Below are 27,881 nucleotides of genomic sequence, written 5' to 3'. Positions count from 1 at the left end.
CCTCTCCTTCCCCTCTCATCCCCTTCTCCTCTTCTCTCCTTCCCCTCTCCTCTCCTTCCCCTCTCCTCTCCTTCCCCTCTTTTCTCCTCTCCTTCCCCTCTCCTCTCCTTCCCCTCTCCTCTCCTTCCCCTCTCCTCTCCTTCCCCTCTCCTCTCCTTCCCCTTTCCTCTCATTCCCCTCTCCTCTCCTTCCCCTCTTCTCTCCTCTCCTTCCCCTCTTCTCTCCTCTCCTCTCCTTCCCCTCTTCTCTCCTCTCCTTCCCCTCTCCTCTCCTTCCCCTCTCCTCTCCTTCCCCTCTCCTCTCCTTCCCCTCTCCTCTCCTTCCCCTCTTCTCTCCTTCCCCTCTCCTCTCCTTCCCCTTTCCTCTCCTTCCCCTCTCCTCTCCTTCCCCTCTCCTCTCCCTCCCCTCTCCTCTCCTCTCCTTCCCCTTTCCTCTCCTTGCCTTCTCTCCTTCCCCTCTCCTCTCCTTCCCCTCTTCTCTCCTCTCCCTCTCCTCTCCTTCCCCTCTCTTCTCCTACTCCTCTCCTTCCCTTCCCCTCTCCTTCCCCTCTTCTCTCCTCTCCTTCCCCTCTCCTCTCCTTGCCTTCCCCTCTCCTCTCCTTCCCTTCTTCTCTCCTCTCCTACCCCTCTGCTCTTCTCTCTTCCCCACCCTCTCCTTTCCTCTTAACACTAGCTTTAATGACAGTGGTCCTGGTCTGAACGCTCTGTCATGGTGGCAGGTGGAACAGGCCCTCGGGGATGGGGGGGGGGGGGGGGGGGGGGGGGGGGGACTGGACTGGAAAGATGTTTCAGTTCTGGCGTGCGAAGGCGTCTCCAACTCGCGAGGCCCCTCCAGGATGAAGGTGTGTTGTGTTCCCTGCAGTGCCAACCTGACGTGGAGGGACATGCAGCACCTGGTGGTGAGGACCTCCCAGCCGGCTCACCTCAGCGCAGACGACTGGAAGACCAACGGGATGGGCCGGAGAGGTAGGGCAGGACGTCGACGCCTCTGCTGTACACGGCCGCACTCCTCTCCTCTCCATCCCTCGCTGTCTGCACCCCTCCTCCGCAGGCGCCCAATGTGCTGCACTGTAGATTCACGCTTTCACTGTGAAAGGCGGCGTATTTTTAGCCGTCACCCAGTGCGTTTTGAAGAGCCTTCGATGGCTCACTGTGGTACTTTTCTTTTCTCGTTCTCTCTCCCCCTGCCTTCTCTATCGATCTCTTTTTTCTGTTCCTTTCTCCCCGTGCCCTCTCTTTTTCTCTCTCCCGCTGCCGTCTCTCTCCTCTTCCTTTCTCTCTCCCCCCTCTCTCTTCCCCTCTCGTTCTCTCTGTCTCCCTGCGACCCTGACCGTGCCAGTGAGCCACTCCTATGGCTACGGTCTGCTGGATGCAGGGGCCATGGTGGCTTTGGCGCAGAACTGGACCAGCGTGGGACCCCAGCACCAGTGTGTCCTCACCATGCTGTCAGAGCCCAGGTTAGCTGTGTGCGCGTGTGTGTGCGCGTGTATCGATGCAAACGCGTGCGTGCCCCGTGACACCCCGAGCTGACCCCTGCCCCCTCCACCCCCACTCCGCCCAGGGAGATGGGCAGCCGGCTGGTGTTCAGCAGGAGCGTGGACGCGTGCTGGGGGAGGCCGGAGTACGTGAGCTCCCTTGAGCACGTCCAGGCTCGTCTCAGCCTCTCCTACACTCACAGGGGCAGCCTGGCCATCCACCTCAGCAGCCCGCTAGGAACACGCTCCACACTGCTGGCAGACAGGTACCATAAACACACACACACTGCTGGCAGACAGGTACCACACACACACACACACACACACACACACACACACACACTGCTGGCAGACAGGTACCACACACACACACACACACACTGCTGGCAGACAGGTACCACACACACACACACTGCTGGCAGACAGGTACCACACACACGCACACACACTGCTGGCAGCCAGGTATTGGAGACACACAGGCACTGCTGAGCCCCATGTACTGGAAACACACACACTGCTGGGCACCAGGTACTGGAAACACACACACACACACACACTGCTGGGCCCCAGGTACTGGAAACACACACACACACACACACTGCTGGGCACCAGGTACTGGAAACACACACACACACCCACACACTGCTAGGCCCCAGGTACTGGAAACACACACATACACACACTGCTGGGCCCCAGGTACTGGAAACACACACACACACCCACACACTGCTGGGCCCCAGGTACTGGAAACACACACATACACACACTGCTGGGCCCCAGGTACTGGAAACACACACACACACCCACACACTGCTGGGCACCAGGTACTGGAAACACACACATACACACACTGCTGGGCCCCAGGTACTGGAAACACACACACACACCCACACACTGCTGGGCCCCAGGTACTGGAAACACACACACACGCACACTGCTGGGCCCCAGGTACTGGAGACACACACACACACACACATTGCTGAGTCCCAGGATCTAGAGAGACACACACACACTCATACTGTAGACACAAACTCTCCATCTCCCTCTCCCCTCTCTCTCTCCTCCTCTCCCCTCTCTCTTCTCTCTCTCCTCTCTCTCTCTCTCTCTCTCTCTCTGTCTGTCTGTCTCTCTCTCCCCTCTCTCTCTCTTCCTCTCCCCTCTCCCCTCTCTCTCCGTTAGGCCTAAGGACTCCTCGTCTGAGGGTTTTAATGACTGGGCCTTCATGACCACCCACTCCTGGGACGAAGACCCTCGAGGGGAGTGGACTCTGGAGATAGAGAACATGGCAGGAGGAGAGCGGGACTATGGTAACAGGACCCGTCTCTCCACAGAACCCCCTCCTCCTCTCTCAGTCTCTGTCCTCCTCTCCCTCCTCTCTCATCTTCCTCTCTCTGTCTCTGTCTTCTCCTCCTGTCTCTCTCCTCCCCTCCCCCTTTCCTCCTCTCTCAGTCTCTGTCCTCCTCTCCCTCCTCTCTCATCCTCCTCTCTCAGTCTCTGTCCTCCTCTCCCTCCTCTCTCAGTCTCTGTCTTCTCCTCCTCTCTCTCTCCTCCCCTCCCCGTCTCCTCTTCTCTCTGTCTCTGTCCCTCCCCTCCCTTCTCTCCTCCAGAGGTCCTGGTGTCTGTTGATGTCATCATGCTCTAGTTACACGCGACCACCTAGCCGTGCCTCCGTGTTGGTGTCTGTGAGAAATGTGCTTCGGTAAACAATGCCCATGGGCCATCATTTGATGTGTCTCATCCTTCACATGTGGACCCCTAGACATTGTCCAAGCGACCAAACCCACCGCTCTGCTCCGACACTGTCCAGTCCTCTACCGCAGGAGATCATCATCCCAGCTGTCGAGCTCTCCTCCACCTCTGCCCGACTCAAGGCCACGCTCTCGCTCTCTCTCTCTCGCTCTTCATCTTTTTCTTCTCTCTCGCACGCTTTCTTCTCTCTCCAGTCTCACATGCTGCTCTGGTCTCTGGCTGTCTCAGACACCCCCCCCCCCCCCCCTATCGCCTCCCTACATCTCTCTCTCTCTCTCCATCTTTCTCTTCTCTCTCCAGTGTCACATGCTCCTCTGGTCTCTGGCTCGCCCCTTCCTCCATCTCTCTCTCTCCCTCTCTCCTTTCTCTCTCTCCTTAGTCACCTTCTCTGTTCGTTTGCTCAGGATTTCACGTTTACATTTATTCATTTCGCTTTTATCCCTAAGCGACTTTCATCTGTTATACCCCCCCCCGTTCCCCCTCTCTGTCTCAGGCATGCTGACTCAGTTCAGTCTGATCCTGTACGGCACGGGCTCCAGCGCCATCAGCCCCTCGTCTCCCGACTTCCCCCGGCCGTCCAACAACAGCTGCAAGACCTTCGACGCCCAGCAGATATGCATCGGTGAGTGCCAGCCCCCCCTACAGGCTGCCGGCGGTAGCGCGGCTCAGCCTCGGCCGGTGAGCCGTTCCAGTGGCAAAGCGGCTCGGCAGGTCCCTTAGAACGCTCGTTCGTTGGAAACAGCGGTCAGAGTTGATTGGTAGAGCGTTTTGTTGACTGCCAGGACTGCGTGGCATTAACGCATGCCGTGCAAACGGCCCCTCTGGTGGAAAAGGGCGGGATGTTCTGCTCGTATGTTCTGGATATGCATCACTCGCCGCGTGCTTGAAAAGAACATATGTCATGTCACTTCCGTACAGTAGGACGAGAACAGAGTAGCAACAGAAGTAGGGCGTGAAGACTAGGCGTGCGTACCGTTGTGCGTGGGATTGTGTGTGGGCGCGTGGGGTTTGTGGGCGTGTGGTGCGCGTGCGTGAGGCGTGCGTGCTTGTGCATACGTGTCTGTTTGTGAGCGTGTGGTTTGTGCTTGTGGGGGCGTGCGGTGGGGGCGTGTCTGTGCATACGCGTGTGTGTTGGCATGTGGTGTGTGTGTGTGTGTAAGGTGCTGGTAGAGCCGCTGTGTGTTCCTCTCCCCAGACTCAGACAGATGGGGTCCCCTGGCCCCTCTGTGACAGAACATGTTCAGCCCGTCCTTTCATGCATATCAAATCACATCAAGTCAAACACTCCATTTGTACAGATACATCTACAGATCTAAAACCGTACTCAGTTACATCGTCTGATCATTTCTGTTGCCTCTCTCTATCTCTCTCCGCTCCCTTCCTCCCTTACTCTCTCATTTCCTCTCTCTCTCTCTCTCTCTCTCTCTCTCTCTCTCTCTCTCTCTCTCTCTCCCCCCCCTCCCTCCCTCCCTCTCTCCTTCCTTCCCTCCCTCCCTCCCTCCCTCCCCCACACCGAGCAGAGTGCAGCCCAGGCTTCTCCCTCTTCCTCCAGGGCTGCGTGAAGATGTGCCCCCCCGGCTTCACCTCCGGCCCGCAGCTCCTCAACCTGTCCCTGGAGACCTGGGTGGACCTGTCCTCCGTCCAGGCCTGCCTGCCCTGCAACGCCGCCTGCCTCACCTGCGCCGGGCCCGGCCCCTCCGACTGCCTCTCCTGTCCCCCTCACAGCCACCTGGTGCTCAGCTCCTGTCCGCATCAGAACCAGGTCCAGCGCAAGTCCCCCATCAGCCGCCTGCTGCCCGCCGAGGACTCTCACCCGGCTGGGGAGAGCTCAGCTGGAGGAGGCGGCGGGGGAGAGGCCCAGGCTCCGGGGCCGGGCCCGTCTCCATCCTCCTCTCCCGTTCCCACCAAGGTGGCCGTGCTCAGCTGTGCCTTCATCCTGGCTGCCTTCGGCGGCCTCTTCCTGCTGTTGCAGCTGCGCTCGGGCGGCGCCCCCTGGGCCTGGAGGAGCAGGCTGCGCGCCGCGGAGGGCGGAGGGTTCCGGCTGGGCTCGGGCCTGGGCCGGGGCTGGGAGAGGAAGACCCGGGTGTGCTACAAGGGCATCCCCACCGTGTGGGGCGACGAGGACATGGCGAGGCCCAGCGAGGAGTCCGACAGCGAGGAGCCGGACTCGCACAGCGAGAGAACGGCCTTTATCAGGACACAGAGTTCTCTCTAGCGACCCCCCACCCCCGCCCACTACTGGCTCTCCTGCAGGCTGGACTCTGCACGCCCCTTCATACGACGACCGCCACCCAGGCATCCATGATTATCAGACGGTTCTCTGGGGAGTACATTTCACTGGATGTTCGCCCCAACCCGCGGCGCCGTCGAATCAGTTCATGTTCGCTCTTTGAAGAGAGCATATCGGCCTAGCGAGGCGTAGCAGAGTTTAGTTTGGGTTTTCAGTTGTTGCGCTCTTTTTAATTGTCCCTTGAATCCAGCCTAGATGTACATATCAACATTGTGAGCGTTTGTGTACAGTACATGCTTGAGTGTGCTTGGGTGTAACTTGATATACAAGGGCTGTAAGCCCTTCCAGTCAAATGACCAGTTATCAATTATTTACATGCTAAACCTTGATTCAATTCATTATCTCCTAGTTGGTTATTTTCGGTTCAGACTTGCTCTCTCCTGCTGCTTGCTATGTAAGACCGTGATGATGAGTTGAGCTTAGCATTCTCCACAGTATACTGCTAGTACAAAAGAGGATTCTTTTAAAATGTGTATGTTTCCTATAAACATGTTGTGTAACCTAATGAGGCCCTTTGAGATTAGATGAGCAACACAGACAGCTCCGTGTCAGTAGAATGTCAATTTATCATTTTGGAGCAGGCCACTAGTTTCCAGCCGATTATGTTCCAGCAATTCTTGTCCAACCAATCGCCTTCGGCAAAGGCATGCCTTCCTCCCTGGTTTCTTTTATGAGACCACAGTCTATGAAACTAGAGCTGGAGGAAAGCGCAGGTGTTCAGACAAGAATAGAGCTTGCTGTTTCTCATATTTGAATTCCTTTGGTGATGTTACCTAGTGCAGCTTTAAGATAAGCCTGAGGTCTGCAGGCCGAGCTGTTTTTAGATTGTTCCTCAAAGCAATAAGGTATAGAGAGCCGTGAAGCGATACCATGGGAGCAGGTTCCACACAAGATTGCATACCAAGAGGAAGTAACTAGTGGTGTTGTAGATTGATGAGGGGGATGTTTGCACATAACTTGCTTACAGACACACATACACACACACACACACACACACACACAGTCAGCACAAGCAGGGGTTTTATGACTGCAGGTCGAACAATGTCACAATCGAAATGTGTAGAAATGATCAGCTTGAGGAGAAAGAACTACGTAAGACAAAAACCTTGCCACAAAGCTGTGTGACCTTCTCAACAATGTATTTGGTTGCTATTGGCTAGATATAAGAAAATTTCGTCTTCATTCACCCTGTGGAGAGAATATTGATTTTTAGTTTGTCTCAAGTACAAGCGTCCGAAGTAAGAGCTTTTGCCAGTTATTACTCTTTCACAAACAAACATCCAGTATGTGGCTTATTTGAGCCAAGATGAAGTGCATAGCTTTTGGACCTGTCAATGAAATCAGAGCCTTATGGATCTTTAAGGCCAGAATTGGTGAAATGTTGTCAGAACAGCTTATATTGTATCGTATTTTATAGAATTTTGTTTTATATCCTTTTTTATTTAACTGATGATTGATGTCAATTGTGGGGATAACTTTCATGCTGAAATAAAGTGATTCTGTAAATCATGTCTGCTTCTTGTTTCACTGGCATAGTCCACTCGAAATTCCCTACATCCCTTGAAATATCTTGAACACAGCAAGTACAGTGTGACAATGCTTCTTCAAGGCCATACACACCATCCAAAGCCTCCTTTCTGCTGGAAGTGGCTTGAATTCTGCGGCGAGTTTGTTATGTGGTAATACAATGATCTGCTTTCCCATCCGACTCTGCAGCTCTGCATGAGCTTTCCTGCCAGAGGCAGAACATGACCAGAACAGCCTCGGCACACATTCTGGAGAAATCTTTATTTCTTCACTGCACCTTACTGCAAACCTCCCTCCTATGGGAAATCACAGTTCGGTGGAAAGCTTTCTGGACCAACACTCAGCTGTCAAATCATCATAGAAAGGAGTTCACCTCCGGAAGGATGCATTTCTCAAGACTGGAACAAGGCCAGAGAACGTGCCGGCAGCATGAGTACAGGGGTCATCCAATATTTAACCTGAAATCATATGAAAGGAACATTTCCATCTTGTTCAGATGTTGCTCCAGACCCCTGTAGAGTACAGAGGAGCTATTTTGTGATAATTCTAGGCTACATTCAGAATGTACTCTGTAATTACAGCAGATCTGCAGGGACAAATTGCTGCTCGTTTAAGTACCTATAGTGTGGCATGGCATTCCTGTGGGTGAGCATGTGATTGCGTGTGTTGAGGTTTGGGAGACATAATTAGCTTGTTATTCACTTACAAGGTCGTTTGTGTACAGCACAAACTTACAAATGGGGCTTTTCATTTATATATTTTTTTTGTGTAGCCTGTCCTTGGTGTAACCTGAAGTATGATGAGAAATATATAAAGTATAAAACTGTTATTCACAAGGCTTAATCTGTTTCTCTACCATTTGTATATCTTATTTCAGGCCGTTCACTGCGGGCCTCCCTGCTGCATCCGTCTGGACTGAACAGGGTTGAGACAGCATGAGGGACTCTGGAGCACAGAGCACCAGGGATATATCCCAAGGCTAGCTGCAGCATCATCCCTCTCCAGAACATTCCGCCTCCACGATGCCATTCTCCCCCCTCCCACACAAGCCCCTCATTGCCAGTCTGACAGGGCCCCAGTGATCTACCCTGAGGCCCTGGCCATGCTTGCCTCACTTTCCACTCAACTGTGTCCTTGATCTGGTTTCAAACCCCCCCCCCACGTCATTTGGCACGGCGGGGAATCGATCCAGCAACCTTCTGATTACTAGCCCGACTCCCTCACCGCTCAGCCATCCGACTCCCGACTAAACCATTCTGGTCTGTTTTGGGAGTTCCAAGTAGACATGCTGCTGTGGTCTGTCTCCCCGGAAAGCCAATCTTAAATCCTTTTTCTTTAAACTGAGTGTTTGCCTTGCGGTTGTTGTTTAAACCAGTCTTTATCTTGCCATGGGCCTTGAACACAGCTTCTCACCAGACTCACCAGGACTTTACGCATCTTGCTGACATTACAGAACTTAAACTGCCCGTAAAACTTAATCAAACTATGTGCTGCCCCCTGGTGTTAAATGAGTCGCGCTGACACGAGGAGGGAAGCGTCAAATAGTTGAGAGTTCATGACTGTGTCTAGACTGTTGAGGCCCCTCAAGCGAATATGTGATGAATAACACAGACAAACAATACTGTTTGATCTTTTATTTCCTCTACATCTCAACTGCTATGCATCCTTAATCCAGACACCAACAGAGAAACAAGTAGAGAACAAAGAATCCCTCACTTCAGAAAATCCATGTCACAAAAAAAAAAGAAAAAAACAAAGCAGAATAGACCTACAATTTCACAAACAGAAGACAGAAATACAGAGGGATTCAGACAGGCGCACAGACGGCAAAGGAGGAAGGGGCGGCGTGAGATACAGAGGGGAGGAGTGCAATATAACAAAGTGCTGGAGGTGCGGTCGCACCCTGGTCCGCGGCCGACCTCGCCGGGGCGAGAAAGGACCTCGAGAAGAGCAGAGCAGCGCCGAGCAGAAGCGAGTCGCAATGACCAACGGAATACGTGACGGCGAGGTGACGGATGGGGGCTGCGCGGCGCCGACACAGTGGGACAGGAGAGGAGGGCGGCCGAGGTCAGGATGAGTCGGGCTGGCGGCGGCGTAGGCACGGGGGCCCCCTACGCTGGCGGGGGGAACTGTCATTTCGACTCTACCACAGGCAGATATGAACCAGGGAGAGCGACCACGCTGCTCTCGGGAGGAGCACCGCATGGGGATGATATGAAAACGGATGTATAAAAAGGATTCGTCAGCCGTTACACCCCCCCCCCCCCCCCCCCCATCTTTATGAAGGGGTCATCGCAACTCTGCTAGTTCATGTGGCAAATGCAGTCAACTAATGAGGGTTGGAGAACAGCTCCAAAGACAGATGTCTTCTGCTAGAACGACTGAGAGGCGACCTCAGACTGACCCATCCCTAACCCTTGACCCCAGGATCCATGATCCCCCCCCCCTCCATGATTATTCTTCCAACCACCCACCCCCCACCCTCCCCGTGATGCGCACCATTCACACTACATATCTTCACAGAAGTCTCCACGTCAATATACTATAAATAGCAATAATTGTCATATGTTAAATATGAGGTATAATCAGTCGTATCTTCTACTGCGTACAGTATAGTACACAACACCACTCTTCCAGGGATGGACGACACACACACGGGGAACAGAAGAACAGGAATGGCTTGGGATTATTTCAATAAAACGGAACAAAGAACAGTCTCTGTAGCAGCTCCTCTCAAGCCCAGCCAGGCTGTCAGACCGCGATGGCGTAGAGAACCTTCCGGAAACACAAGTGTCTCTTAAAAGCCAATATCTGGCCAAGGGGGAAGTGTCGTCGAAAGAGATGCAGTCGCCCATACATGAGATATGAGCACAGATGAGGACCATGAGAGTTCCTTGGTGAATGGTGATCGTTTAAGTGGACAGTTTTTTTATTTTATTTTCTTCTTCCTGCCATCGCTGCCACACAGTAGCTTGACAGAGCCAGAGGCCGGGCGTCTCCACCAGCAGACATTCACACTGGTCCAGTAGCCCTGCAGCATTCAGTCGGTCGATGCAGTTGCTCAGACAACACAGGTATAAAAAGATGTTCTGGTCAACCCCCCCCCCCCTCACAGTCCGTAAGGGGAGGTTCTTCTCAGTAGAAAGAGAAACACACGAGATACAACAAATAAAAGCTCTAGAAATTGCACTCTTTTGCAGTATTATTCCCCAGTCCCTGTTCCTGTTCCTGTGATATTTACATTCAGACATGACTCCAGGATGGGACAAGTAGAATAGAAATATGTTCTTTTGAAGGACCCCCCCAAAATTAAATCAAACAAAGTAAGCATTGCCATGACGATGCATAAGCAGACAACCACTACTGCCTGTTCTGCGATAAACAAAGTCGTTTTGAAAAAGAAAAAAAAAAATCCATCCAGGTGTCAAGATCCATCTAAGCTTATAGGCCACTACTGTGGCGGCAACAGCACTCTGCTGCCCTCTGCAGTTAGCAGTAGTGTCACTACAGAAATCTGCTCCTCCAGGTTGTAGCGCGTGAGCGTTGGTTCATGTCAGCGTGTGTGCCGTATGCGTGTGCTACGCACACACCCACCCACGCATAAACAAACAGGAAGCCCTAGAGAAACAGCCACTCCTCGAGGTGGCGGGGCAGTCTGTTCACAACCAGGAGACCCCAGCCTGGGGGGGGGGGGGGGGGGGGGGGGGGGTCTGGGTCTGGCTGGTGAGGTGGCGGGGGGTGTGCGGGCCGGGGCCTAGCGCAGTTTGAGCTTGAAGGTGGAGATCTCCATGGGCTCCAGGCTGATGAGGGAGTCGTTGGCCAGGGGCGTCCCAGGGTACATCAGGGACAGGGACATGGGCTGGAGCAGCTGGACATCCACGTTACGGAAGAGGCCCAACACACTCAGCTACACACAAGCACACACGCCCAGAGAGACACAAACAAGACACCAGTTACCAACCAAGTACAGGCTGATAAAACGAGTGTGTGTGTGTGTGTGTGTACTGACCTGTCCCTGGGTAGTCGTGCAGTTAAAGCCTGGGTTAGGAGCCTCCAGCCCACAGTCCAGACCTTTCCGATGCAAGATGAGGGCAGTGTAGGGAGACGGGGAACGGACATCCTGATACACACACACACACACACACACACACACCCACCCACACAATAGAGAATAGGTATAACTCAGTGGTAGAACCTTTTCCTGCAGCGAGAGAGGTCTCAGGTTCTAATCCCTATCTGTCCTCGGCTGAGTGAACCTATTCCAGTCCAGACGTTCCTCCGGGGGGGAGGGGCCGGGTATCGTACCTGTCCCTGGATACTGCGCAGGTTGAGCAGGTGGAAGTCACAGGGGAGGGGGCTCCTCAGGGGGGAGAAGGTCTGCAGGGGGGGCACGCCCCTCTTCTTGGGCAGGACGGGTAGCCCCAACACCTCGTGGTTCAAGATGGCGGAGGTCATGTGACTGAGCAGAGACGGAAAGCAGGTCGGCCCACTGTCCACCACCTGGGGGGGGGGGGGGGAAGAAGCAGTCAGAGGAACCAGTGCATGATGGGATACCTCAGTCCTCCAGCTATTTCCACGACTGAGAGACCCCTGGGACGTCACATGTCTGTTTGGATCGTGGCTCTAGTGGGAGTCTACCAAACACATTCCATCACTTAGATTCTCTATAATATTATACATACAACAATCTATAACCTTTACAATTGAATGAGATTCAAATAGACACATCAATGAGGAGAGATTCTATGGCCTGGCCTGGACCAGCCTCTAGGTTCAGCAGTAAAAGCAGGACTTCCAGCAGAGTGCCAGGCTTTGCATTACTATCCCCTATCCCAGAGGCCGGGTGGAGGCCTGACCCCAGAGCTATGCACACAACCCAGCTGTGGAGGACAGGAGATCTACACAGGCTACAGCACAACTACAGCACAGAGCAGGGCAGCTGGTTAGCCTCCTCACTGTTGCCTAGGCAACGTTACCTCTTGAGCTCCGCCTCTCAAGATGAAGGCGATGAAAGAGTATAACTTGGAGAAGAGTTTGGCAAAGAAGCCAGAACGCTGAGGGGCAGAGAGTAGTAAGGAGAGACAGAGAGAGAGAGAGAGAGAGAGAGAGAGAGAGAGAGAGAGAGAGAGAGAGAGAGAGAGAAAGCGAGATGAGAGCGAGGGAGAGAAGCAGACGGGGAAAGATAAGAGGAAACCCGTTGATGAGAGAGAGAGATGGGGGATGAGAAAGAAAAAAAAATCATATGAAAGAGGGTTAAGAGACAAAAGTGGAGTAACGGGTTAACAACATGGGGCAGCCCGAGATCTGATGACACGACAGTTCTCTCTGATAAATGCATGAGCCTACCTACTCACGTTCTGACTAGCGCTGTGTATTATGTGACGTGCTTGGGGATACCGCAGAGTGAACAACACGTAGCCCGTTTGAGCTCAAACTAATTGCCTGCCGCCTCTCTCCTGACTGACCTTATTGCCAAGTGACCTCCTCTCCAGAAGGAGCCGGAAGCGGTTGGCCGTCTTCTTGTTGTCCTTCAGGCCCTGGCCCAGGCCACGGTTATCATCCTGCATCAGCCTGCGGTCCAGAATCACCTCCAACTGGCCTGGGGGGGGGGGGGAAGGGGGGGAGGAGGAGTAGAGAGAGAGAGAGCAAGAAAAAGAAAGGGAGAGAGAGAGATAGAGAAAAAGGGAAAGAAAAAGAGAAAGAAACATCAAAATCAGGTCATAAGTTACCTCCCTCTTTACCCGACAACAAGACCCCAGGAGAGGAACCAAGTCCTCTCTTCCCTGCCCTCTACTGCCTCTCCTGGTGAGAGGCTGTATGTGCGTGCTGCGGTGGGGTGGGGTGGTGGCCGGTGGGGGCCCTGACCGTTGTCCAGGCTGCTGGCGCCCAGGGCCTGGGCCGTGTGCAGGCTGAGCCTGTGCTGGCCGTCCTGGATGAAGGCCTGGGTGGGCATGGGGTAGAAGTTAGCCTGCAGCGGAAGCTTGAGGAAGTGGCGGCGAGGCTGCATCTGGAAGCCGTTGAGGTCGGTGAAGAAGGTATCGCCGCTCTGAATGTCGGTGACCAGACGCATGGCCAGCTCCTTGTTGGCCTGGTCTCTGATGTCCACCATGGTGGTCATGTCCACAGAGAGACCGTCCACCCCTGGGAGGGAAGCAGGGAAAGAGAGAGCGGGGCTTTGAGGGCCTGTGTGCGGGACTGACGGCAGCACGTCAACGATCAGAAGAAGTGCATGGTTCTGACGGTCATTTCAGTGGTTAGTCCACAAGCGGTCTGCCAAGCACAGTGCAATCATAGCAACTCAACTACATGGTACAGTGCAGCAAAAAAAAAAAAACACATCTCATCTTTAGTGCAATGTCAACCAATCAGAGGTCCTCCGTGGTTTGAGGACTGTGTGGGCGTGCAGGCATCTTACCGGGCACGTTGTGTATGCGTACGGTCTGCTCAAAGTGCTGGTGGTGCGTGACCACCTCGGAGAACAGAGGCCCCTCCACCACGCGCACCACAGGGGGCTCCCTCTGACTGTAGGCCTGGGGAGGGGGGCGGGGAGGGGGGAGGCAAACACAGAGGACGTTGTGATATGAAGCACTCAGGTTGAACATGGGGTTTCCAGCGCGTGCATGGCTGCCCTCACGCACGTTACGGTGAGCCCGTTTCCTGCTCTGCATGCACCATTATGCATGCAGAGGTGGGGGGGCGGGGGGGGGGGGGGGGGAGGTGGAGGGGGGCGGGGGTGGAGGTGGAGGGGGGGGGGGGTCACACCTTAGCTTTTCCGTCGGGCAGGAAGAGGTACGCCCCACTCTTGTCCTTGGAGGGTCGAGTGCCGTATGTCACGAACTGCATCTGAACTTTGACCTCCTGAGGGTCATCCTTTAGCCGGACACTCTGGAGTGTGGAGAATGAGACCGGGGGGGAGGGGTACAGAGAGTGAAAGAGATTAAGGGAGAGAACAGGGGGGCAGGAGGGTGAGGAGAGAAAGAAGGGGGAGGGTTATGTAAAAGGCGGGGGGGGGATAAAAGTCAGCTCAGTATCTCGCTTGATCATGTTCTCTTTGATCAGTCCATCACAGAGTCCTACTCCTGCACATCAAAGACGGCACTGATGCTCTCGTCAGCCGTTCAACACCAAACACACGCACGCGCACACGCACACACGCAGGGAGAAGCAGTGCACCACACAATGAGCATTCAAGCACCACAGTGAGAGTTGGAGCACGGCAATGAGTCAAAAGACGGCACGGGTAAAGCATCACAGCGAGAGAGGCCGCCGCACACCGTGACCCCCCGCACTAACAGGGAGATAGAGCAGCTAACACCGACCTCCAGCAGGCCCGTGGAGCCCGAGAAGCCCAGGGTGAGCGCCTGGCTGCTGATGAAGAAGGGCTGGGGGTCTGCTGGCTGCGAGCGCAGGGGCAGGGGGTCGCTGGCCCGGGCCGTCTGCCCGCCACGGCCACTCAGCCTCAGCAGGGTCTCCGAGCGCAGGGTCATGGGAGAGTCGGCGGAGTCGTACAGGTGGAAGACGGCCAGGCCCAGAGCGGGCACACGCACCATGAAGGACGCCTGGGAGACAAGACGGTCACATGACTCAACTCTGAAGTCCTGCTCATGGAGAGAATGACACCTTGTATGCACCGTGCTGTTATTGCTAACTAAGTAATGCTGTGTCTCATTCACACACACAGAAATGGTCACAAACACACACGCTCACCTGGAAGACCTCTGCACTCATCTGAGTGGGGGTGCTCCACTGACCGCTGAGCTGTACGGGGAGGGTCTGTCCGTCCTCGGTGAGAACGCGCACACGGACCGTGTTGACCAGAACGGTGACCACACACAGCCTCTCCTGCTCCACCGGGTTGAACAGGACCACGTACCTGCGGTGGCCAGGGAGGGGGAGACATCAGACTCGGCCTCCAAACAGACCATCACCGGAGACTAGGGCCCGCCAAATCATTTTACATTTTTTTAATAAAAAAAATACAAAAAGATACTCAAAGCACTCAGCTAGCAAACCCATAAACTTTCACCGCTCGACTTCACTGCGTCCTCCTAAAAGTGTCAAGAGCCACAATAATTCACGCCTTTCAATGTCATGAATTCGCAATGGATCAAGCTAGTCATGTGCTTCGAAATGATTCAAAGCTGCACTCGATTTGGGCCGGTAGCTCTCCTATAGAGAAGCAAACCGGGATTGTTTTGTTGCGTACCGGAAAGTCTCGGAAACAACCGGTGCTAACTCTCGCTAGACAATACCTCGTCAACAGACACTATTGCCACAGCATCAAACTCAAAATGAGTTCAATTCTCTGGAGCAGCCACGACAAACTGGCGCTGAGGTGAGCGTCATACTAGCAGCGCGCGACACTAAAACGAAGAGCCTAGTGATGGAGTTATTGCTGCTGAAAGCAGTTCTGAAGAATAATGTTAGCTGGGTTAGAACAGTCAAAAATCCAATTTTCTCTCAAATATTAGGGCACAAAGCGGCTGTTCCCTGTTTTGCAGCAAAGTGACTTAACTTTAGCTGTAGGCCATTCACTCACTGTTGCTACGAACGCCAACATGTCAACACGGGGAGTCATGATGGTTTTCTACTTTTCGAGCTCTGTCTATCAAAACTTTATTAGAATAGGCCGGCCTTGCTAATAGCATTATCAACTCTTTACATGAATACATGTCTCAGTTGAGTCTTTGATCATTTTCTGTCCCTCCTCCCCCCAAAAATTGGCCCGCAGCCAAATGTTCTGTCGACCCATGCTCTAAGCCATCTGTAATTCACAGTATCAGCAGTGTGGGAATATGGCTCTCTTAACTACATGACTGAAATTGAATATTCCTTTTAGGCTACTTGTCTAATCAACTATGACAGCAAGTGTAGGAGGGGAGCAGAGAGAGACAGGACGTTACCTGGGTCCAGCTGGGTCCAGCTCAATGAGAGTCCGCTGAGGCAGAGAGTCCTGAGTGGCTCGTCTGTCATCCTACAGTCACACAAACACACTGTTAGTGCGCTCGGACAGCCCAACTGCACCCGCAGGTGAAAATACTCTAGTTTTAAGTCTTAAAAGCTTCTTTCATCACCTACTTGAAGAAAGAAAAACACTTATATTCCACCCAATTAAGCTAGATCTAATGTGACCTTAAGGAGGTCACGGAGCGGAGATGGAACGTTTCATCCCCCCTCTCACCGTCTCCAGGAAGGGCTCTCCCTGGTAGAAGCGATAGATGTCCTTGTTCTTCATCACCAGGAAGTGGGCGGCATTGATGATCACTTTCTTCAGTCCAATGAGAGAGCGCAGCAGCCTACAGGAGAGATTGAACATCCAGGATACTATTATTTATTTTTTTTTTTTTTTCACTTGGATCAACTAAAACCTTTGAAAGACACCAGCAACCTCGATGTTTGCTAATCTTCCTAGAGTCGCTTGCTGGCTATTGTGCTCAAACCCTTACCGGGTGCCGTAGTCGAGGACAACGTTCTCCTTGGCAGTGCCCGTAATGGCGTCGTGGTGCTGGAAGAGGGCGACGGTGCGCCTGGCGTCGGCGAGCAGGGCGTAGTCTGAGGTGGGGTAACGCCCCTCCATGCCCACGTGTCTGGCATGGGCCACTGCCAGGCTGAACAGGATCTCTGCCCCCCTGGGAAGCACACAAAGAATACATATATAAAAAAAAATTGGTTCCCCTCAAAAGGAAATCATTTGAGTCTCCAGTGTTTCATTAAGGTTGTGATAGTGTTTTCCACTGTCACACCTTTCGTCTCCATTCATCCATTCATCCATCCATCCAGCCATTTACACAGCCCTGCTCTCACCTCAGGTGGGACTCCAGGACTCGGTCCAGGTTCTTGTAGAAGGGCCGGGAGGTGTAGTAGCCGCTCCAGTAGTGGTCCTCGCGGTCCGCGTAGGCAAAGAAGTCTCCGCTCAGCACCGGGTAGTCCGGAGGCCTGGCGCCCTGCGCCACGTTGTTGGCTTTGTAAACGGCGTTGAAGTAGTCCGTCAGAGTCCCAAACTGGGCCTGGAAGAGTCCAAACAGACTGGAATGGGCCTGGGTTTTCACCTCTGGGTTTCCACGGGAGACATGGTTACAAGAAGCATGGTTACAGGAGGCATGGTTACAGGAGGGTTGGGTGAGGGCCACCCGAGGAGTCCTACCTGTACGTGCATCTCAGGATGGGAGTTCATGTAGTCAAAGAGTTTCTGGTAGTTGAGGTACTGCTGGTCCCACTCCAGAGCCTTGTCGTAGCGGAAGTCATCTCCCAGCGGAACCAGAACCACTTTGCTGCGGAACAGCTTGGACTTCTTGCGGTACTGGTCCAAGAGAAGGTGAGCCCTGTATCAGAGAGAAACTGTTTGCATCCAAGAAAAAGGTGGACGCGTGTGTGGCTGCAAGCATTCCAGGACAAAAGAAGACCTTCGAACGCAAAGGATGAAAGGAGCCGAGTAACAGAATGCTGATCAATCTCTCTCACAAAGACATGTACTTTCCTGTATATGCCTCCACCACCACCACCCCTCCCACAAACACAAAAGGACGGTTAAGTCAATGACTATGAAGGTGTGGAGACACAGGATCTCCTTCTACTACAGTCATGGCCATAAGTTTTGGCAATGACAAATGTTGTGTTTTGCAAAGTTTGCTGGTTCAGTATTTGAGTAAAATGTTTTCACAGGTTTCTTTAGAATACTGGAATACAATAAGGCACATTTCATATATGTTTTAAGCTTTTTGGGGCAAACATTTTCAATATACGCAAATAGTCCCCTCTTTTACAGCTGTCAATCTGCTTTTAAAATCCAGTCAGAATGATAGAGGTGATTTCACCTGGCTAGAACTAGTTCACACTTTCCCCTGTGATGATAATATGACTTACTGAAATTGTTAGCAGTCTGTCAGAAAAGTTAAAGATGTAAGTCTTTATCCTGTATAAGAATGATACTGTGTTTAGCTTTGTGTGCAAAGAGGCCTACCCCCCAAATGTGAACTCTGGGTAACGCTAGGCTTACATAAACAAGGGGACCTGGGCTTGACCACTATCTTACTGGAGAGGCCATAAAAGAGTTAATCAAATGTCAAGCTTAGAGGGGTCAGAGAGTGCACACACGCACACACTCAAACACGCCCGCACACACGCATGCAAGATTTATGCAAGGGAGCCAATGAAGGAAGAGCCATGGGACATTTGCATGCCTTTGTTTTAGCAGATGTCTGTGAAGAGCAGTTTCTGTTTAAATAGGTTGCTAGCACAACATGCTAGCAGACCAACTTGGTATCACAATGGCGTGTGATGTGTTGTCTCCTTGTGGGCCGGCCGCAAGCAATAAAGCTTTTTAACTGGTTCACCGACTGACTGCAATGCTCGATAGATTAATATTTCCGACACAGTCAGTTTATTCCGAGGCCCAGCAAGCTTTGCAAACACAAAATGTATGTCGCTCCCAATACTTTTGGCCAGAGCTGTACACCTACACTTTGTGGCTGTCTAGGGCAGGCCCTATGGGAGCTGGCTCCATCCACCAACCACAAACTTCACCCTGACCGAGGCTCTCTCATAGCCACACTCTCCTCCCCCCCCCACCCTGCCAGCCAGTCTGACAGACCGAGGAAGAGGCTCTCGATGCTGCCCTCACCTCTCTGCTACATTGGCCTCCACCACCGCCCGGGGGGGCACCTTCCAGGGGCAATTGACCCTGCCCCCCGGCAGTCTTTTGAAGTCAAACTGGCAGCAGATTTTGGGGTCTGGTCCGCAGGTGTGGGGCACATCATAGCTGTAGAAAGGCATCATGTGGCAGAAGATATCCGTGCCGGATGCAGGGTCTGAAATGCGCAGAGGAGAGAGAGAAGACGAGAGAGAAGGAGGGAGTGATTCATGACAGCGTCCATTGTTTTACAACCGAGGCCATCACCTGAGGAGTTTGAAGATGAGCTTGAATAGGGAATAACCATTCTCCCTGACGCCCCAACCATATATCTTGTCTGGATAAGGGGCCATTGCTCCTCTCCAAAGCTCGATTTTGACTTTGAAAAGGTCGTCCAAAGTGGCAGCACTCAGTCAAAACAAAAGAAGAGTGGGAGGATTAGATGGCTGTGCTGGCAGCCGACTACTCACCCCACGCCTGCCTCCACATGAACTCCAGACTGCGGCTCGAGGCAAAGTGTTTCTTGATGGAGTAGTGCACCCTCTGGATGAGCATGCTGGTCAAGTTGGCCCTCTTCAGGAGGTAGGGCATGGTGGCACTGTGCCCGAAGGGGTCAACCGCCCACCCTGACTGAGGGGTCACACCTAGGACACAGAGCAGGACACTTGTTTAGCATCAAGGGCAGGAGAGGGGGTTGAAACCGGCATGAAGCAGCACTTTTCAGGAGGGGGACTTAGCGAGGATCAACTGAGGATTTGTGTCATAAATGGCAACGTCTGCGCCTTTGAATCCATAACCCGCAGATATTTAGCGCATGAATTTTACCTAGGTTCTTTTCCAGCCACTGGTGGCCTTCAATGAGCTGGTCGATCATGGCAAAGTAGTGAGCATTGGCCTCATCGGTCATCACCCAGCCTCCAGTCACAATCTCTAGCTGGCCGTCCAGGATTAGCCTGACAAACACAAGAGGCTTTAGTACAGCTTGGACTCCACCTCTAGGTGTGGAAAATCCACTGGTCACTCCAAAGACCTCCCCACTAAACAGATAACACTCTTATTTCAAGAACTTTCAGTCTCTCCTCCAGGGTAAAGTGCAAGCTAAACAGATCAGTGCATTGCCCTGTCTTGGCTATGGCACTGCAACGTATAGCAACAGATAGGGTTTCTCTATGAGCTACGCAGTTACATGGACATTAAATAACAAGTGGAGTCATACATCTGTCCAAATGGAGAGAGAGAAAGGTTAAGAACGTGCTAAAAGGGAGCATTCCCTGCGGTAGAATGTTAAATGGAACTGGATGACTAACGGTCACATGCCAGCACTGTTCTGCCAAGAGCTCTTCTCTCAAGAGGCAGCCTGGGAGGAATTACTGATGTTACAGACCTGGACCAGCAACATCAGTGTTTGAACACCAGATGGGAATCACTGCCTCATGTGAAACCATTAGCAATCTCAAGGAAGAAAGAAAATAATGTGTTGGAGAAATTAAAAGGATTTATCACTGGCATGTGTTCATTATAAATCAGTATGTGAGGTCTTACCAAATGTTACCTTATTATTATTAATATGTTATATCTTATCATATATGACCTTCTAATAAAATATATTAATAAGGTATAATATATAAGGTAAGGTAAGTAAAACGTCACATACCAATGGTAAATTGGTATGTGAAACTGAAGAATTTCTCCCACAATCTCTGTCTCTACAGGGTCCCCAAACGATTCCAAGGATGAATAGTGATTCAGATCTGGGGACATTTCCAGTGGGCCAGACTGTCACCCGCCCACACGCTTCAACACTCACTTGTGCATGGCCTGCTGCTTGTGCATGTCCACGCTGTCCCACCATTTGGACAGGAAGGAGATCTCTGTCCAGATGAACTTCCTCCGGGGGTCTTCCGCCAGCTTCACCAGCATGTTGTTGAAGATGTGCTGAGTCTGGTCTGTGTAGTACTTATCAAATGTCTTGATCCAGCCTAGTCAGGAGAACCGTTCCAACAATTAGGACTGCCTGACACATTTGTTGTTTCATTTCCCAGATGCTTCCATCCAAAACAAAGTACAAGGGGGATTTGAAGCTGCCTCTTGATTTGCTGGCAAATGCTCCACTAAGCTTGACCTATTCCCCGATCTACATAGTATAGTATGGAGGTGTTCCAGTATATGACGATGATCACAGAACTGTATCATGCTGTATATTACCATAATATAAGCACTACAATAGAGCTTCCAAACTGAGCACAGGTACTGGTATTGAGTCATACAGAGTATAAAGCAGAGTTCAGCTATCTAAAATAACCCCCCAGCATATTTTATTTAAACATAGCTGGTACTGTACAAGAGCTTGAGAGGACAAAGGCGCTAGTTGGCTGACCATGCATCTCAGAAAGCAGAGCCGTCTTCTCATATAGATTTGTTAAAAAAGAACACTGTGTCTTACGGTGTACTCACTCCAGGGTGTAGTGATGAAGTATCATCCAATTCATAATAGAAGGATCTTGTTGAATATATGAAACCACAGTCTGGGCCAATTACACCGAGTAACCGGGGCAAAAAAAGAGAATAGATAGATGCGCGGTTCACTGCAGGTCTGGCTCTGACCCTGTGTCAGTAGTCCTGGTTGACCCACTTAGCTTTACCTGCAGTCCAATTCAACTCTAAAAGCCTGAGCATGCCTTTGGGAAATAGAGTGCATTACCAGTAAACAGACCTCACCTGTCCTCTATGTGGAACATCAGTGCCACATGCATCGTCAAAGTGCACTAAGTGCAATTCATTTGTAGGCCTCCTGCAACTCTGCTAGTAAACACAGAAGCTGATAATCATTCCTGTTCTTGGGAATACAAATTTGGCTTTTTTTTCTGCAACCGTCCGCAAGTCAATAACAGTTAGGTCAGCTGCCTGTCTGGCTGGGAATACATCTAATGGAAAATGTCATTCTCCAGCTAAATTTAATCACACAGAATGTCAAACCGGCCATTCTCAGGTAAAAATAGCATTGACTACACACCTCATTGGTCATTGTGTCAAAATAACACCCAAATTGACAGCTATTTAAATGGACCAATGCTTAATGTCTCGGCTCCTGAAAAAGCCTAATGGCAGTAGGCCCAGTTCCTTCTCATTAAAACAGCTTGTTCTGGTAGAACACCATTGGAAGAGTCGCCACTTAGCCTGGGAATACTTTTAGCATGATACTAACTGGGCTCTCACCTTGGTCTTGAGTAGAATCACAACATCCACAGCAGCACTAGCTAATCCTCAGTGACTCAGCTATAGCAAGCTAACCATAACTAGCTAACCCACAGTGACTCAGATATAGCAAGCTAACCGTAACTAGCTAACCCTCAGTGACCCAGATATAGCAAGCTAACCGTAACTATCTAACCCACAGTGGCTCAGCTGTGTTGGTGGCAGGCTGGGTAACAGCCTGTTCAAAGCGCAGCCTCCTAGGGTCGAGGGACAGAAACAGAGCTGGAGGAGCAGGCTCACCTGGGTCGTTATGGGAGTGGGGGACGACAAACACTTGTAGAGGCTCATTGTCCCATTCCCCAGGCTCATAGGTGATCTCAAAGCCCTGCTTCCACACTCCCCCATCCAGGTTGTCAAACTTCAGCAGGGAATACACGTCCAGCATCTGTAGGAATCAAACACAATAAAATATACTCAAGTATATGAAGTGTATGGCAGGGACAATTCATCAACACGAATGAAGTATTCTTCCTTGCCAACTACCGTCATTGGTATACAAAGCTTAAGTTGTGAAAAGGGTACAAACAAAAACAGTGGCAGTGGCCTGTGATGTCAAGATTGGTTCTAATCTCAGCACGAGGTTGTTTGAACTAATACCACAACGTCCTCCCAACAGCGCAGCTCACCTGCAGGTCTGTTTGCCTTCGGCTGCCCACGGCAAACTGGCAGTCCTGGGGCTTGACGGACAGGAAGGTGGGGCGTCCATCGAACGGCAGGATCCAGGAGCCGTTGGCGCTGCGGAAGGGCAGCTGGCCGCTGGGAGACACGGCCCCCGTGTCCGTGAGCTCCAGCACAGAGTCCTTGATGTGGCTGATGATCTGATGGTTCTCCTCCAGGAGCTGCTCCAGCTGCTCTATGCGGTTCTGCAGAACTGAGATCTGGCTCTGGGGGGGGGGGGGGGGGGGGGGGGGGGGGGGGGCAGGAGGAGACGCATGACAAACAGATAATACACCATGGAATGGAATGGAAGGGGAAATCGAACCACTCCTTCAGTCAAATGCTCTATCGCTGAGCTGTAAACACCCCACCTATTCTCATTCCTATTCAGCCAGTGAAACTGACGGAATATTTGTGACCAAAAAAAACGAAACACAACATGACAGTCACAGCCCAGAATCCCAAAAGGTTGGTTTGTTAATATGGCATTTCATAGTCAAAGCAAGGCTGCTCAAAACAGCTTCCGCAGGGCTTGCCAGAGTGCCTTCCACAATGGCTGTTTACAAAAGGAGAAACTGAGAGCCTCTCAGGTTAACATGTAAAATAAATTATGGATATAGCTCCAACACATTAGTCTGTATTAAATAAATTAATAAATGAGTATCTCAACAATTAGACCCGAGAGAATTGTGTGTGTGTGTTAATGAGCTCTTTGATGTAAGCCTAACTCAAAATCAAAGAAAAAGAGCTTGCAAAACTTGCGTCTAAAACTTTGTGCCTTCTGCTTGTCACGGTACATCCCACAATATGATGTTGCCGAAGTTTTTAATTAGCCTACAGACAAGGACTACGTGTGGCACACCTACAGTGCCCTCCAAAAGTATTGGAACAGTGAGGCCAATTCCTTTATTTTTGCTGTAGACTGAAAACATTTGGGCTTGACATCAAACGATGAATGTGAAACCAGAGATCAACGTTTCAGCTTTTATTTCCAGGTATTTACATCAGGATCTGATGCACAAATTAGAAAATATCACCTTTTTGTTCGAACCCACCCATTTGTCACGTGAGCAAAAGTATTGGAACATGTGACTGACAGGTGTGTTTTGTTGCCCAGGTGTGTCCTATTACATACATTATTCAATCAATAAATACCACTGAATGTCTACACTCAGGTTCAGATTGGGTAAGATAGGTTTTGTCTATGCAGACTGTATTCAGAGGTGAAAACAACATGAAAACCAGAGCGCTGTCTTTGGGTGAAAAACAAGCAATTGTGAGTCTTAGAGAAGATGGAAAATCAATCAGAGCCATTGCAGAAACATTGGCCATAGCCAGTACAACCATTTGGAATGTCCTGAAGAAGAAGAAAACTACTGGTGTACTAAGTAACAGACGTCGAACAGGTAGACCAAGGAAAACATCAGCAGTTGATGACAGAAACATTGTAAGAGCTGTAAAGAAAGACCCTAAAACAACTGTTAGTGAGATCAGCAACAACCTCCAGATGGCAGGAGTGAAGGTATCACTATCTACTGTTCGCAGAAGACTTCATGAACAAAAGTACAAGGGCTACACCAGAAGATGCAAACCACTCATTAGCAAGAAGAATAGGAAGGCCAGGCTGGAATTTGCCAAAAAGTACAGAGATGAACCTCAAATTCTGGGACAAAGTTTTATGGACTGATGAGACAAAGATTAACTTTTACCAAAGTGATGGAAAGGCTAAAGTTTGGAGAAAGAAAGGAACTGCTCATGATCCCAAACACACAAGCTCATCTGTGAAACACGGTGGAGGTAATGTCATGGCTTGGGCTTGCATGGCTTCTTCTGGGACGGGCTCATTAATCTTCATTGAGGATGTAACACATGATGGCAGCAGCAAAATGAACTCGGAAGTCTACAGAAACATTTTGTCTGCCAATTTAAGGAAAGATGCAACCAAACTGATTGGCAGAGCCTTCATCATGCAGCAAGATAACGACCCAAAACACACTGCCAAAACAACAAAGGAGTTCATCAGGGGCAAGAAATGGAAGGTATTAGACTGGCCAAGTCAATCTCCAGACTTAAACCCTATAAAGCATGCATTTTACCTGCTTAAGAGGAGACTGAAGGGAGGAACCCCACAAAACAAACAACAACTGAAAGAGGCTGCAGTGAAAGCCTGGGAAAGCATCAAAAAGGAAGAATGCAAAAGTTTGGTGACGTCAATGGGTCACAGACTTGCTGCAGTTATTGAAAGCAAAGGATTTGCAACTAAATATTAAGTCTTATTCACTTAAATATGTTTTAAGTATATCTGTTCCAATACTTTTGATCACATGACAAATGGGTGGATTCAAACAAAATGTGATATTTTCTTAGTTGTGCATCAGATCCTGATGTAAATACCTGGAAATAAAAGCTGAAACGTTGATCTCTGGTCTCACGTTCATTATTTGATGTCAAGCCCAAATGTTTTCAGTCTAGAGCAAAAATAAAGGAATTCGCCTCACTGTTCCAATACTTTTGGAGGGCACTGTATATCAACACAATTACACTTACCCGTGGGAAGTTCCCGCCATTTTGTCTTCTTGCAGGGTCATGCTGGACTCTGTCCAGCATCAGGTAGAGCGAGAAGACAGCCACACAGAATATAGCCCCGCCGCACACGGTCACCTGTTTCTTCAGCTTCATCCTTTAGCCTGTAGTAAACCCTTGTTTTGAGGATCACAACCTCAACTAGGGGATGTTCCTTCCAGAAGACGACAGGAACCGGTCCTTAAGAAGAACACGAGGGGGAGAGTAGTCCTTAAAAGTGCAAAATTGCCTGAAAGTGACAGGCCAAGGCTGCGTCGGTGCAGGTTATTTGCCACCCGCACACTGCACAGAGAGGGCAGCAGAGGGGCTGGAGTAGGAGGTGGCAGGGGACAGAGGGTTCTAAATCAGCAGTAGCTGGCAAGCAGTCTGTCAACTTCGGCCAAACCACAGCCGCCGCCGGGCTCCTTCAAAGTGGCCCTTGTGCTCAACCATCCAAACCTTTGCGATTGCAGGAAAAAAAAAAAAAAAAAAAAACTCCAAACAGCAGGCAGTGAAACAGGGAGCCTACTGTCCCTGCAGCATGGTATGCGTCTGTGTGAGATGGTGTGTGCTCCTTTGGTCCAGTCCAACTCCCAGAGCTGTGTCTAATCCTCCAGCAAAGCCCCTGTCCCTTTTTACTCAGTTGGCTGCCATTGCAAAGCCATAACAGTTACAACACAGCCACAGCATTGCCACGAAAGGAGCTAGATGAGAGACTGACTTGGCTAGGAGCAGCTGCTTTTAATCTAGCCTATTCTGCTTAGCTCAAAGGGATCTAGAAATATGGATGAAATAAATGTGACCATTAACTCAGTTACGATGCAACTAAGCAAATGGTTACTCTAGTACTCATGTGTTACATTAGAGAGCATGCTTTAGACAGTCAATGGATATTTTCTTTTAATGAAGCAAAAAAAAAAAAAAAAACTCCATTAACTTGATGAAAAGCACAACTGGCTGACAATAAAAAGCAATGGTATAAGTAAGAGGCTGTGAGTGGGAGAGTAAAGAGGCTGGACGGCGTTGATAAGTAAAGGCAAGAAGCATAACAACCACGCTGAGCCCAGTGACTTGGATTTCAGAGGACTAAGTAAGACAGGTGTTCCTCCTTCCGTTTGCGAGTAAAGCCAGTATGATCTTAATCCTATCAATTCACAAGCTGTCAGCGACTTAGCCTTCCCATAAGGATTCCGGGTGATAAACCCAACACCTCGTCTGGCTGAAAAACGAACTAAATACTTCCCAGTTCAGATGTAGTGAGAAAAAATGATTTGTTAGGCCATCTGTGCTTAATGATGACTCAACCTTGCTTGTTAGCATTTAAAGCTGGGCTGAAGCTTTGGCAGAGTTTGCACTGCCAGAATAACAATTACAAAGCGTTTCTCTTTAAAGCTATACGCTTGTCATTTTCTATAAGAAATATCCCAAGTATCGTTCCAACTGTGAGGTCAACAAAACAGTCCAATATAACCGCCAGATCCGATTGGGTGTCCAGTTAAAATACTTTCACACACTAGCTTTAGACATTCTCATTCGGAGAACACTCTCCTCCAAGTGTCAAACCCAATTAATGGAATCAGCAGTCCGATTTGTTAATCGATATTCAGCTACCTGTAAGAGGACGAGGGGGACAAAGGCAATTAACCATGTATGTGATCTAATGTAAAAGAGGAATTATAGTCAGGCTCGCTAATTCAAAATTAACGTGCTAATGTTATGTGTTGTGTTGTATAACTACAGAGCTAGCTAGATTACAGTATCCGGCATCCGACAATTTTCAGTTCCTAATGGGTGCTACGAGTACAGTACCTAGCACACCTCCATTCCATAGATATGCAAGTCCTCCACTAGGTGCCATTCAAGGCAATCTATCTAACTTAATCCAATAAAGTGCAAAATGAGTAACTGTAGCGACAGTACCACCCTGGTAGCTACCAAACCAGCTGTGCCTACGGTATACCCAACGTTGACATTAGCTAGCTCCGCAGCTAAAGTAGCTACTATAGCTAGCAATAATCATCTAACTAGATCCAATGTCAGGATTTGCTTCTCTGTAGCCCAGCAGTGTGTACATCGCATCTGACTGTGCATTCGGGCTAGCTGGTTAGCAAGTATAGTAGCATAACGATACCAGTCTATGTCGAACAAAGTAGTCCACAAATTATATTTACAGCTTGCTAGCCAAGTGGTGCAACCTACCGTTAGCTAGAAACATACAGCCTGTCGACCGTGCGTTGAGGTTGTCACGGTAGTGCTGGCTTGCTCGTTTTATCCTTATCCCCCGAACATCGCTCAGACACAGCATTAGCTGTAGGGTAGGCAGCTATAGATATGTCTTGTTTGTAGATAGCGTGACCAATTTGCGCACAACAGCAACCATGGATCTCTGAGAAGAGTCTGGTCTAGTACAGCTCTTTAATAGCCTATGGCCAAGGAGCGTCAGTTCTGAGTCTAGCAAGAGTGGTTAATAGCGCACTGGTCGATGATTGGTATATAAAAAAAATACAGATACCAGCGACCCCTGTGCTTGCTCAGAAAATACACTCCAACATATGCGCCCTAAATAAATACCCTTTTCGGATGATAAAATATATATATAAGAAAAAGTATTAAAAGCTGAATTGTACCTTGAGGATATCACATTTCAATACTGAGCCTAGTTAATAAAAGACTAAGTAAGAATTTGCATTTGGAAAATTATGAAAGCAATATCTCAAGGGAAGCATTGCCCCTGGACG

At 50.3% G+C, this 27,881-nt stretch overlaps 2 protein-coding genes across 8 annotated transcripts in view; one reads left to right on the top strand and one right to left on the bottom strand.

The window, feature by feature from the left end:
- furinb (furin (paired basic amino acid cleaving enzyme) b) overlaps nucleotides 1-7,022 on the top strand; it is a 55,221-nt gene extending 48,199 nt beyond the window's left edge. For 3 of the 4 annotated variants that reach the window (XM_047034458.1, XM_047034461.1, XM_047034459.1), the window contains exons 11-16: nucleotides 862-965; nucleotides 1,339-1,456; nucleotides 1,561-1,740; nucleotides 2,654-2,781; nucleotides 3,717-3,845; nucleotides 4,744-7,022. In XM_047034458.1, the coding sequence (XP_046890414.1) occupies nucleotides 862-965; nucleotides 1,339-1,456; nucleotides 1,561-1,740; nucleotides 2,654-2,781; nucleotides 3,717-3,845; nucleotides 4,744-5,438 (1,354 nt within the window). In that variant the 3' untranslated portion in view covers nucleotides 5,439-7,022. The remainder of the gene's footprint in view (nucleotides 1-861; nucleotides 966-1,338; nucleotides 1,457-1,560; nucleotides 1,741-2,653; nucleotides 2,782-3,716; nucleotides 3,846-4,743) is intronic. The other variant, XM_047034462.1, reaches the window with a different exon arrangement.
- Nucleotides 7,023-8,659: 1,637 nt separating this feature from the next.
- man2a2 (mannosidase, alpha, class 2A, member 2) lies at nucleotides 8,660-27,626 on the bottom strand. 4 transcript variants are annotated; one of them, XM_047033979.1, is made up of 22 exons: nucleotides 25,129-27,626; nucleotides 22,551-22,808; nucleotides 22,165-22,309; nucleotides 20,477-20,648; nucleotides 19,495-19,622; nucleotides 19,140-19,313; nucleotides 18,661-18,847; nucleotides 17,185-17,362; nucleotides 16,845-17,047; nucleotides 16,487-16,669; nucleotides 16,222-16,336; nucleotides 15,944-16,014; nucleotides 14,748-14,913; nucleotides 14,360-14,599; nucleotides 13,803-13,925; nucleotides 13,456-13,570; nucleotides 12,906-13,181; nucleotides 12,506-12,639; nucleotides 12,017-12,094; nucleotides 11,346-11,540; nucleotides 11,050-11,160; nucleotides 8,660-10,947 (listed from the first exon to the last, which is right to left on the bottom strand). In XM_047033979.1, the coding sequence occupies exons 1-22, from the start codon at nucleotides 25,258-25,260 to the stop codon at nucleotides 10,795-10,797; spliced, it is 3,537 nt and encodes a 1,178-aa protein (XP_046889935.1). In that variant the 5' UTR covers nucleotides 25,261-27,626; the 3' UTR covers nucleotides 8,660-10,794. The 4 variants fall into 4 exon arrangements, with proteins under 4 accessions (XP_046889935.1, XP_046889932.1, XP_046889933.1 ...); XM_047033976.1 differs by lacking the exon at nucleotides 12,017-12,094 and having other exon boundaries at nucleotides 25,129-26,754; nucleotides 27,343-27,625; XM_047033977.1 differs by lacking the exon at nucleotides 12,017-12,094 and having other exon boundaries at nucleotides 25,129-25,344; nucleotides 27,343-27,625.
- Between the last annotated feature and the right edge of the window lie 255 nt (nucleotides 27,627-27,881).

Source organism: Hypomesus transpacificus, chromosome 14 (assembly GCF_021917145.1).
Source record: "Hypomesus transpacificus isolate Combined female chromosome 14, fHypTra1, whole genome shotgun sequence".
Lineage (NCBI taxonomy): Eukaryota > Metazoa > Chordata > Actinopteri > Osmeriformes > Osmeridae > Hypomesus > Hypomesus transpacificus.
Note: the sequence above shows the minus strand (reverse complement) of the source record. Positions and strands in the feature narration are given on the sequence as shown.